Source organism: Athene noctua, chromosome 2, assembly GCF_965140245.1.
Source record: "Athene noctua chromosome 2, bAthNoc1.hap1.1, whole genome shotgun sequence".
Classification (NCBI taxonomy): Eukaryota; Metazoa; Chordata; class Aves; order Strigiformes; family Strigidae; genus Athene; species Athene noctua.
The window spans coordinates 26,747,285-26,760,210 of NC_134038.1; the positions used below are offsets into that span (position 1 = coordinate 26,747,285).

General features: G+C 40.2%; 1 protein-coding gene across 1 annotated transcript in view; it reads left to right on the forward strand.

Annotated features, from left to right (window-relative positions):
• Positions 1-268: 268 nt before the first annotated feature.
• The window catches only part of RAD54B (RAD54 homolog B), a 66,695-nt gene continuing 54,037 nt past the window's right edge, over positions 269-12,926 (forward strand). Inside the window, exons 1-3 of the mRNA XM_074898718.1 lie at positions 269-482; positions 3,237-3,390; positions 4,072-4,246. Coding sequence (XP_074754819.1) covers positions 3,253-3,390; positions 4,072-4,246 — 313 coding nt within the window. The 5' untranslated portion in view covers positions 269-482; positions 3,237-3,252. The remainder of the gene's footprint in view (positions 483-3,236; positions 3,391-4,071; positions 4,247-12,926) is intronic.

Genomic DNA, 12,926 nt, shown 5'->3' on the forward strand with positions numbered 1-12,926 from the left:
CCGCCGCCCCGCGCACGCGCCGCTCCCAGCAGCGCCGGCAGCCGCCCCGCGAGCCCGCGGGACGCACGCGCGGCTCAGCGCTTCCCAGGCGGAGGGTCCGGGCATGCGCAGTTGGGGTAACACACCTTCCTTCCTTCCCCCCCCCCCCCCCAGCGCATGGCTCCGGAGCATGCGCACCCGGCGGGCAGCCGCGCACCCGGCGGAGGGGGCGCTGGGCAGGGCGCATGCGCGGCGCGGCCAGCGGGCCGACGGGAGCCGGCGGCGGGACAATTGAGTGGCGAAGCGGTGGCGGGGCTGGTGGCTGAGGTACGGTCCGGGCGGGCGGCGCCAGCTGCGGGCCACCGGCCGGGGTGGTCTCTGGCTTCTCCTCGCGGGGTTGGCGGAACTGGCTGAGCGCTCTCAGCCCTTCTACTTGCCCGTAGGGAGACCCCCTCCCCCTGCAGCCGTTACCGGGCGGCTGAGGCGGAGTGGGCCGCATAATAGTAAGTTGAATAGCATTGCTGTTTGGGCCTGCGCCGAGTCCGTACAGTTCCTACTCCTTTGAACTGATTTTTCACTAATATTGATATTGCAGGGGATGTACTCGCTGCATGGTTTAACTTTAACTGACTAAAAGTTAATCCTGTGTCACATCTTTGTAATTGACTATAAAAAACATTTAGCCTCGTCATCTGTGCCGGGAACGTCTCTTCAGATGTTCATTAGAGCAGCCGGTTATGTTTGTGCCAATGCAGGTATTGTAAGATGTATAATATAACTGCCTTCAACAGGACACCATGCACACTGTGTTGAGTTGAATGTGTGAAATTCTGAAATACTATTTGTATGTGTATGTCATTTCAATGCAGCTGTTAAGATGCCTTTAAGGAGAAAACCACGACCGAAATAATTGCTTGCAAAACCAGATGCATTCATGAGACGTTTTAGGCTGTGGTTTCATGGTGCGCTTAATTTGGCCAAGCTAGGTTGCTAATAAAAGGCAGGAGCAGTGCTGTTCTCGTCGCCTCTAGCTGCTTCCCTGCAACCATACCTAACAGTACTGCAAGTACAGGTTGATTCAATGTATTGGTGACTGTCTCAAAGGAAAGGGCATATTTACTTGTCAGTTGACTTAGTTGTAATGTGGAGCTATTCCTTGCTCTTGCTACGCCTACTCTGATCCCATCTAAAGTATCATTTGTTGCATATCCGTAATGGCTTTTTTTCTGTATAGTACTGTAAAGATACAAAATGTAAAGCTTTTTTTTTTTAATTTTATGGTTTTATTATGTTTCATAAAACCTTGTGTTTTGAAGACAGAGAGAGATGTATTGCTGGAAGCAGTATTACATTTTAAAACCCACAAACCCCTAATGGTTTTTGTAGTTGCAAATAGGTAATACTGGTATTATTCTTACAAGCTCTTAAATTCAATGGGACTGAAGTTACTGGGTTATCAAGGGTCATATCTTTAAATTTCTTACTAATTTGCAAATTTCTTAAGGAGTCTGTTTTTGTGGTTTAAGACCAAATGAAAGTGCAAAATCCAAATGTGTTTGGAAACCAGAACGCTTTAATCACAGATACATGCAATTTATGAACTGCACAACTTCTGTTCACATGGGAGATGTGACAAGCTTTAGAAGTGGAGTGAGCGGGGTTAGTGTAGCAGTTCAGCCTTGATATGTATAGTCCTCATGTAGAGTTGCGGGGTGTCCTGGGTTGTCTTTCCAAGTGTCACCATGCATTACAGGGCTGGGGAGAGAACTTGTTCACATTCATGTGGCACCTGAAGCTGACTGGTCAGTGCTGGTGCTGGCAGTCTGCTCCTCTGGAAGGTTCTTGCCAGCTTTACAGCTTTCACAATGGCTATCAGTTGTTTACACTACAGGTACTCCTGTTATAATAACTCAGCTACTCCCTTACTGCAGAGGGTTAACTAAAGTTCATATGTGAACACTGTTGTCCAGTAGGCCTAACTTAACGTGAACTGCTGGCACAGCCAGAGACACCTTTCCTTTTAATAATGGCCGCAGTGGAAGTGACAGTAGTTCAGGCCATTTTGCCGTTAAGGTTTACGTCTAGTAACAGCATCATACATATGTTAATTGTTCAGATGTGGAGGAGATAGCAGAACTCAGGTTAGTGAGTGAGTTTACTTGGCAAAGTATTTGGACAGTATTCGTTACTACTTCTGTGCAAATCTTGGAAAGAAAGGTTGTTGTGCCCTACTAAGCCACTGGAGTGCAGAGTAGCGTAAAAAAACCCGCAGAGACTCACTGGCTGTTGCCAGGATGTAAACATGCTGTCAAGATGGTAGAAAGGTAGAGAAGTTTGTGTCTGCAATCCGCATTATGGTTTATTTTAACCCAATCGTTAGGGGGAATCAATTAAAATGAAGAATCCATGTATGAATGGAGAATTAACCCAAAATATGTTCCCTAAATTGCCGTACCATGCTTGTCTTCACCTTTCCAGCTGCTGGGTTATTCTATTGGAATTTTCTCTTGTTTCTTCTACTTTGAAATACTAAGATTATAACTTGTTATTCTAGTGGTTGCAAGCATGCTTTGTGATATTAACATATGGTGTATGTTTGGTTTTGTCCCGAGGTTGTTTAGGGAATAATGGCCTTCTATTTTGAGAGAAACCCTATAATATGTTCCTTCCACTGTTCAAGTGGACATAACATGGAGCGATAATCTCCACTGTAATTTTGACATAATTTTCTACTGACTTCTAATTTTATGATAGTGAATCTGAATGACCAGTATAATTGATTGTTTAATACTTCTCTCGAATATGAAACATACCTTTGACATTTGTTGTTTGTTGTCCACTAATAATGGGCTTTTCAAAATTATGTTTTAAGCATTTGGAATAGTTCTGTTTCATACTGTCTTTTTTTTTTTCTATAAACTGGTGTAACTTTGTTAAGCAGCCCTACATTGTGCATCTTCAGAGCGTCTCTTGCTATTGTGAACTGCGTTATTGGCTTTTCAAATGAAAAAGGATGTATTCAACTGCAGAATTTGCTGTAGTCGATCCTTCTTAGTACTTAAACAATTCATTGCAACAATACTTTTTCTTAAGTTGTATTATGCTTGTGAATTAACATTGCTATTTGAAAATCTTTGATGCTATTTTATTTTAAAATAGCACTTATATTGTTATCTATGGATATATTTTTGTATTTAAAGCCTAATTCTGACTGCAGCTGTCTTTATCTGCTTTCTTCCTTCCTCTCCACCCTCCAGAGCAGTACAACTAAATATGAGGCGATCAGCAGCTCCAAGTCAAGTGCTAGGAAATGTAGCCAAAAAGCCAAGGTTTATACCACCAGGAAAAAGTAACACAGTTTGTCTGAAGATTGAAACCAAGGAGGTGGACCAAGAAATTAATTTAAAGGAGGTAAGCTGAATAGTGTGCTAAAAAGTGTATTTGTTCGTGTTGTTACTAAAAGATAGCATCTGAGCTTACCACAATCAATCTCTGCTTAAATAATAGATTTTGATACTTTTACTACATTTGATCTTCCTTCTCGTGTAGGTTTCTCTCACTCTGAAGTGGATGCAGAAAAATGTTTTTCAAATAAATAAAAGTAATCGCTATTGAGCCTAAATACAATTTTCAGTGTAGCTGAGGTATGGATTTCATCTTGGCATGGGCTTTATTGGTTTCAAGTGTTTGAAATGCTTTGCAAAAGCAGTTATAAAACCCAAGATACTTAGTAATGAAATGTCAGTATATCAAGTTGCAGTCTTGCTGCAAGGAGCTTTCTTTGAAACCTTTAATATCAACTGAAAAAAAGCATCACAACTTTTATTCATTTTATCTACAGAAGACTAATATTAAATTCAATTCATTAACTGCTTGCACAAGTGGTGTTTGGGACTGTGTGCATGTGCTTTCTATTGTGAACACTGGGATGCATGTATTTGTGTAGGGATGTATATATTTATGTAGATAGTTTGATAATGAGGATTAATCTTAATTGTAATCTCTATTAAGATTACTTCTTGTGGCTGTTTTCTCCATTTCTCTTCAGCTGCATGAATGGCATGCTATTGTGAACTTGTTTCTCTTTTGCAGATGGATGAGAAAGGGGAAAGTGCTTCATTTCTTTCTGAAGTATATAGCCAGAATCAAAATGCAAATTTTACACAGTCTGTGAAGTCATCTGGAAAAGTAAAGACTACAAAAGAATGCTCCAGTGCTAGTAAGAGTAGCAAGGTGGAAATGAAAACACTAAATATGCTCAAAGCTGGTAAGATGCTCTTTTTTACTGCCATGTATGATAAGAGAATTTTAAAGCTTATGAATGATACGCTACTTAATAAACTTTTATGAAATACTAGTATAAGGGTCAGCAACAGTGCCATTATTTGGTGTTCTGCTGGGTAGAGAGTGAAAGAAACAAACATTAAATGATCTTTTTTTTAATGGAAAAGGAAAAAAAGTTGATGTTTTAGAAGCCAGTTGTTAGTGCTGCTATTGTATGTGTCTTCCAGAGAGTACTATAGTCAACTCACTCTAATCCAGAATAATATCAGGATGAGTGTCAGGATACCCTAACTAGTGGAAAAGTGGTGTAATTTAGAGATCTGGTTGGTCTCATGCAGGGAATGCTAACCATTCTGCTTGGATTCACATCTCACTTCATGAGGGTTTCTTCTCTTCAGTGAAAGATGTGAGCTGGTTTTTTTAGTGTCTCTAGTGGGCACTCAGGGTTCAAGCATGGACTACTAAGTCTAGAGTGGCATCAGAGCAGAACTGGCTCTGTTCATTTATGTGTGTGCACTTACTCATTTGTTACTCCCCATAATGAATATTCATAGAATCATAGACTGGTCTGGGTTGGAAGGGACCTTAAAGCTCATCTAGTTCCACCCCCCTGCCATGGGCAGGGACACCTTCCACTAGCCCAGGTTGCTCAAAGCCCCATCCAGCCTGGCCTGGAACACTGCCAGGGAGGGGGCAGCCACAGATTCTCTGGGCAACCTGTTCGGGTGTCTCACCACCCTCACAGTGAAGAATTTCTTCCTTATATCTAATCTAAATTAACACTCAGTTTAAAACCATTACCCCTCATCTTATCCCTACACTCCCTGTTAGAGTCTCTCCCCATCTTTCCCGTAGCCCCCTTTAAGTACTGGAAGGCCACTGTAAGGTCTCCGTGGAGCCTTCTCTTCTCCATGCTAAACAACCCCAACTCTCTCAGCCTGTCCTTGTAAGGGCGGTGCTTCAGCTCCCTGATCATCTTCGTAGCTTCTTCAGGAGTCACTCCAACAGGTCCATGTCCCCTTATGTTGGGGAGTACATTGCTCCAAAAAGCTAGGTAGTCAGCAGTGCAAAGATACTGAAGTGTCTGAACTGTAGCAAATGCACTTTGATGGACCTGAATGAGTCTGTGGGGTTGAGTGTCTTCATTTCTCACTCTCCACGTGCCCCAACCACACATACAGCACAGGGACGTTCTGCATTGTGCGAATGCAGGTGTACAACCTTGGGAGCTGAGCGCATCTTGAAAGTGTTGCACTTGAACTGGCTAACTGACGTTGCTGGATGAAAACCACTCCTCTTGGAGTCAGCTCAGGCATTTCAACATCTGTCTTACTGTTTCCTCATAATTAATTACATTGATAATGATCTTTCTCATTGTTTTAGGGTTCATTTAATTGGTAATACTTTGTGTAATGAGTGGAGTTTTAAAAGAGCATTTCATGGCTGCTTATCACCTTGATTCCATAATGGTTGAAATGATAATTCAGAAGGCTTTAACAAAGTTATATTTAATTTTGTTTGTGATAAGAGCTGCTAAGTCTGGAAGCCTGGTAGAAGTAAAGCTGCCATAGCTCTGCGTCCCAGGGTCCAGCCAATAGTGAGGCTGAGCACGTGTTCCCAAGAGGCACACAGTGTCCCGTACATACATATGTATACACATGGCTGGTAACACAGGCTGGCGCAGAGAGAGAACACAGCACTTGCACAAACATGTCCTGTCCCCTCTTTGTCTGATCAGGGTGAAAGCCTGTTTGTGGCAACTAAATGAATATACATATATTTATATATAAATATACACACAGAGAGAATATAGATCCCTCCAGTAACTGATCTTACACAGTCTGTTCAGTAACTGGCTCCTCGATTTGTTGGACATCACAGCTGCCGGCACATGGGCATATGAAACACAAAGGCCACAGCTCCCAGTCCACTTGCTGGTACTTAAACCTGTGCTCCTATTGGTAAAAACACACAATAGGTCCCTCCAGTAGTTGGCCTTAGACAGCTGGTCTACTTAGTGGTAGGCTCCTGGTCTCCCAAGTGCCTGGGGCACAGGTGACACATACATACAAACACGTCTCTGGTAGCTGGACTTACCAGCAGCCAGTCCCCAGATATCCTCATCTCTCCAGTAACTCACTTGGACTTCCTGGTCCCTCCCGTAGCTAACTCTCAGACCCTTTGGTCTCTCTTGATATCTGGCCCAGACTCATGGCTGTTCCAATAGTTGTCTCCCAAGCTTCTTAGCCTACTTGCCAGCTAGTCCAGCTTGGCGTTTGCTAGTGATCACACAGACACACTACCCAGGCAGAATACATGTGCTCTGGCCTCTCCGCTTGCTGGTGCATTAGGTACCTGGGCCCTATGACGTGTGTGGTCCAACTTCAGCTGCTTGTATGTACCCTTCCATACACTTATGCATGCTGAAGAGAGTCCCTTTACACAGGAAAATATTTAGAAATGTAGTTTAATAAGAAGATGGGACAGACTGTGGCAGTGCAGTGCATTGTGCTAGACAAGCATACCAGCCAGTTACTTGTTTAAAGGTGGCCACTTTCTTCCTTTTATTTCCCTGTGCTTGTACCTCCTTAAACCACCTTCATCTGTCCCTTTTTTCTTGTCCTTGTTTTTTTTTTTCCCTTCAAAAATCTCATTATAAGCCTTGTGCGAACTCCAGATGCCTTTTCTAGCATCTTACGAGTTCCAGGCCCTAGTAGGCAGCAACTCCCTTCATTCTATAAGGTGCGCTGGAGAGCCCTTCCCATTCACCCGTCTTGTTTGGTTTCACCCCCAGAAGATGAGGGTTGATCTGTCCCCTGTGATAGCCCTGAGAGGATGCTGCCATTATTATTTCATGTGACCCAGAGTATATGCACTCTACTTGGCAGAGCTGATGTGGGAAAATGCCACCTCCTTTTATGTCTTAAGTCCTTCTGCCCCATGCTGTAACTTCCAGTTCTTCTGATTAAGCTCATACTTACAGAAAATTTTCACTGTGTGTGGGACAAGTTCTTTGAGTGGTCCTTCTTCCCTATAGGTACATCTGCAAAAATTTGTGTCTGCTGGTTCTGTCTAGCAGTGTACTTGAAAGATAACTAGTGGATTTATTTCCAAAATAATCTGGGAAATCAGCAGTTTTCCCAACAAAAAATGTTGTAAAATGGAAAATCAAAAAGTTGTGGAGTGAGACTGGGTGAGCTGTTTTTGTTGATGTTGTTTGTGCTTTCTGAGTGACTGGACAAGCCATTTTGTACCAAAGCCTTTCTATGTCTGTCGAATGGGGCTAACCCTGCAAGTCTTTGTAAAGCTACGATGAAATGTGTTATAAAATAAGGATATCTAGTGTCAATGTTAGTTGTGGTCATCAGGTTCACTGGTGATGCAAGCACTGCACTGTGAAAACAATCCTGCATGAGGCTCCGTTAAATCTTATGTAATTTCTTAATAATTTAATATTTTTCAAGACAGCTTCTGCCCGTTATGTCACTTTGTCTGTTATTCATTACAGCTAATGTAGCAATTATGCAGATTGTGTAAACCGTAACCTCCTTTGTAGTGTGAAATTGTTTTGTCAAAGATGTTTTTGGTATGAAATTCAGAAGTAATGGAAACCAGTTGTGAAAGCCAGAGTCAGTTTGGGGTTTTTTATTATTATTAATATTGTAATGGAATTATAATTGACTGCCAGTCTCGGCAGTCAAAGAAGAGTTCTTTGTTAAAGGGCAGCTAAAATAATTTAGAGATTGAAAAAGTCTAGTTTATGCGTTATTTTAGTTTATTATCTCCATATCATTTAATGTGGATGATAAACTGTTTGTTAGCTTTATATCATGCTCAAAGCTGCTGTGTTTGGGTTCCCAGTACAGCAGTGGAATGTGTAAATAAATACCCCAGTTTCCACTGAAATTCTTTTGAAACACCTGTGGACCACGAGACAACTGCACTGTTCATACAGCTAATCTTTCTGAAACCCAGCCCTGAAAATGCTGCACATTCTTTCAGAAAAACTTATCAAACACATGGTGTCCATTTCCTGGAGTAGGCAAATAAGGATTTGATTAGATAGCACCAATCTAAAAATTATAGCATATCTGGCTTAAAAAAATGCTTGCTTTTCTAGGCTTCTTTTCAAAATAAACTTTTACCTAAATTTTCACTAATAAAAGTGTAAGGGACTGAAAGCCTATGAGATGCGCTATTTCTAAAGATGTTTTAATAAGGCTGTAGCAGCTGTTGCCTGTGTGTTGTAATTTTGAGATAGTTTGAACTATAAGATACTGAACATGCTGTTCAACAGGCAGTTCACTAATGGTGATTATGAGTTGTGAATACAGGAAAATTATGTTTCTCCATAAATGTATATCTTTGTAGGAAAATGAACTTTACTATTACTTTATGAATCGGTGTTTGATTGTTTAGAAGAAGTAAAGAGCACAGCAATCTCTTTGTTTTGTATACAGAATATAGTACTTGTTGACAGTGACAACAGATGTGTGGATGGGAGGTAATTTATTTGACACTGTCATTAGTGCTTTTTCTCACATGCCTCCAGAGAATTCGATCAGATAGGTCTGCATGCTCTTTAAAAATGAGATTTACTTTAACAGTGCTAAACTATTTAACAGTAACTGAAAACAAAATCATAAATGTTTGGAAGGATATTATTGCAGCTCTTAAAAGTGCTTGGTTTCTACTTGTCCTCACTACATTCTGAGGACCTATAAACAATAATAAAATACAAATAATTTGAATTTGAAGAAACAATGGATGGGCAGAACTCTGAACTAAACATAGTATCTCCTTAGTGTTGCTAGTAAGTGAGATTGGCTAGAACTGAGGTTTTTACTTACATTGCCATCTTCAACTTAATGTTTTAATATATATTTTTTAATTTATATAGAACATATATAATGAATGTAATTTATGCTTATTACCTGAGTTTGCAGCTTGCTTTCTATTGGTATTTTTAATCTAGGAGAATGTTGCTCTGTTTTTTTCTTTTGGGCTTACTATACCATGTGTGTAAATGAGTAGCTCTTTCACCTGTACACTTAGACACAACATTCTAGTTGGACTGAGGTTTCATTGTTTGAACCTGATGTAGGTGAACAGAAGAGCTGGATATAAAGTTTTATTCTGTTATACCTCACCTCCTATTTGGTTTTTGATTCAGGAGTACTCCGTCTTTCATCCATCACTAACACCTGTTAATGTGTCTTCCAAGAGGAACTTTGTCAGGAGTCATACTCAAATACTATCTTTGACCTAATAATGAAGACAGATTGTATTTCGTAACAGGGTTAATGTGTTCACCCTATGTCTCGACAGATGTTTCTGAATGTTGCTTATGATATTAACTCTTTTTATTAGGTGCCTATAGTTTTAAATATACCTTCTCTAGAATGTTAATGTTTACTGAGTACATTGGTTTATAAGGTTTAGACTCTTTGCTCATTTAAGTTAGCATTATTTTCATAATAGGAATGTTTGGCTCCTTCAGCTTCCTAGAACATTGTTACAGGTTAGTTTGATACCTCCTGTCACTTTATGAATAAAAACACCCTTAACCAATTAATTTGAATATGGTAAGAGAAAATGCACTCCTCACGCAGTTATAACAGTAGCAATCGATTGCCTATCACTTTTAATCAGAGGATTAAAAATGTTATTTTCGGGATTTGTCACATTGTCCGGTTTCAGTCTAACTGCCTACTTTGGGTTTCTAGGTAACACAACTAAAACCATTCAGGCCTGACACCTCATAATAAAGCATATTATTGCTGGAATTACTTGGATATCTGCAAAAGTAGAATTATTAATTGTAATTTCTGTTATTGTGCTCATTTCTATTATTGTACTTCACAGATTGAACTGGAAAAGATATTCCAGTCAGGAGTATTTTTACCATCTGTCTATTTTAGTAGTGAAGCTGTGTGTATAGCTGCAGTTTAGTGGGCCCTTCAAATGTTTTTATAAATAGTTGGTAAAGCAGTTAAGTCTTTGGGTAACAGACACTGCATAAACATCTGTAGCTCTTAATAATTACCAAGTACCTTAGTACAACTAAGGTGTTACTGGATGCCTGAGTGTAAATAATTTATTACTGCATTGTTTGCAAGTTAGATCTTACAAGTTTGTAAATTTTGTTGTAATTTCTTACTCTTCTTCTTGCCATGTTATAGACAGAATAGTTTATGATAGTGAATAGACAAAATTATAGACAAGCTGTTTCTCAATTCAGGATAGTTTCTTTGCTGTTTAGGTGTCATCTGTACCTGTTCGATCAGTTCATCTCAGGAGATGGGGATTGGTTAAGAAAACTGGATTGATGTAAACGTATTCAAAGAGAAACTGTCCGTATCTCTGATCTGACGCTGGTTCTAGAACTGTTCAATTACACATCAGTCGTGGTGGGTATACATGCAAATTGTCATCTGTTGGCCCAGTACCCCACTGCCCAGCAGTCAACGTGTTGCCCGTAGACTTTTCACTGAGACTTTTGTGATTATTTAGTCCTAGGTGGCTTGCCTCTTCTTGTCTGTAGTTTTGGGACTCTCTGCCATGTCCTGAGGACAACACCTTTTGCTTGGTGCTCTTCCTTGGATGTGTGATGATGTCTTCTATGCTGCAGCTGGCATAAGACCTTCCCTAGCATTTTCCCAGCTGATTGTGCACACTTAGAGTTCCCCCTGGCTGTGGTAATGCATTGTTTACAGTAATACATGGCGATGGTATAACAGCAAAGCAGTATAGTCTGACATTGCTTGTTCTCATGACTCTTCAGGAGGTTTGTGGTTGGGTTTTTTTTTCTATCCTCTTCCTATAGATTTGTCACCTTATGTATGGTGGTGACTAGAGCTACATACTGAGCAGAACACTGTCCTCAGGGACTTCCAATTCTGTGCTCAAAAGCACTAAATGCAGCAGCTATGAATTCCCAACTTCTTTGGTTTTACAGTCAATCAGTGGAGAAACCATTATTGGATTGTAGCAAGTCAGAAAATGTGGAGTCAGTTGCCATAGACTGAAAGCAAGCACTAGAGTATAGTGTGCTTATGTGATACATTAGCCTGTTGAAGAAGTTCACACCCTAACCAGCGTTACTCATCTTGAATTTGGGCTGCCCACCAGCTCAGTGTTAAGATACGCTGTGGTAGTAAAATTAGCAACCAAGAGATGGAAAGACGGAACTTAAACCAGCTTCACCACCAAAGGCAACATACTGTGTCACATCCAGCAACTGCAAAGATGCTTTCTTAGACAGGATAGCTGTCTGCAGTGCAGTATAAACAGGCTGCTGTAAAACAAATCCAGACTTGCATAATTCTAGTGTGATATTTCCGCAATTACTGCAACATAATTTATAATTTGATATCATATCTTGCTGACATGGAACAACTAGGCTTTATGTAATGATAGATGATAAAACCGGGATATTCACGCATTTGAGAAAAGAGAAGTGAATTGACACTTCTCATTTGTCCCAGTTAAGCATGCTCCAATATGTGTATTTGAACTAATGTAGATAATGAAGGAGAGGGGAAGGAAACCAGAAATCAGAAGGGTATTACATGATCAGAAAGTAAAAAAACTCAGTTATATTAGATGTAAGATATTTAACACTTTCCAGAAAGTTGCAGGGATTAAAGTGAAAGTTTTGCAGTAGTAACTTGTTTAATGAATGGAACTGTTGTTGCTTCTTTACAATGAAATAATATAAACTGCTAGGTGCTTTACTTTTGAGTAGTGATATATCCACTACTGAAGAGAGCTGTGTTGCATGCATAAGATAATCTCATGCATTTTTCTTCAAGTTACTGAAAATTAAAATTTGTAAACAAGAAAAAAAGACTTAGATACTCTTTCTTGTGCAGAGACAGAGACCTAATTTTGAAACTTCAAATATAATGCAAACTCCCCTTTCCAAAGGGTGGTGGGGGATGTATTAGGAAACGGACTTACTATCCCAATAAATTTATTATCATTTAGCTCCCAGGAGTTGCATGCAAACACATGGCATACAGTCTGCACTATATGGTAAAGGAAATTATCTAATACTGTAACTTTAAAAATGAAGAATTTAGGAAATATACTGTATAGAGACTATTTACAAGGATTCAGGTTTAGCAGTACTAATTTTTTCAGTTTCCTCATTCATTCTGAGGGAAGTTGTACACATTCTTATCATCTTCTTGATTATCAAAATTGATTATCCGGCTGTGTGTGTCTAAGGAGTGAAGATGGGCAAAACAGAAATACATGGTTGTTCCAAATTTCTTGGACGCTTTTCTCTTCCACTCTCCCACCCTTTGGAAAGTCCTAGTTTGGGATGTGGGAGTTGTTTGGGTTTTTTCCTCCCCTAGGTTTGGGGGGAAGGTGGATTTAAGGGAAGATCGTGACAATGTAGCTATCAGATGGAGGGACAAGAAATGCCTTATTGAACGGAACTGGAAGGCTTTTTCTGAGCTATCATGAGTATTATTACAGACTTGGACTAGATCCCTTCAAAGATAGTCGCCAAATCTTTCTGTGGCTATGCTCATTGCGTGGATTCCCTTTGTTGCCATGCCAGCATAACTAGAATTCAGTCCCAGCTTTTGGCTTTAGGCCTTAAGTTCTCCTCTGCAACAGAAGCTTTGTCACAATATGACTTTCCTAAAATC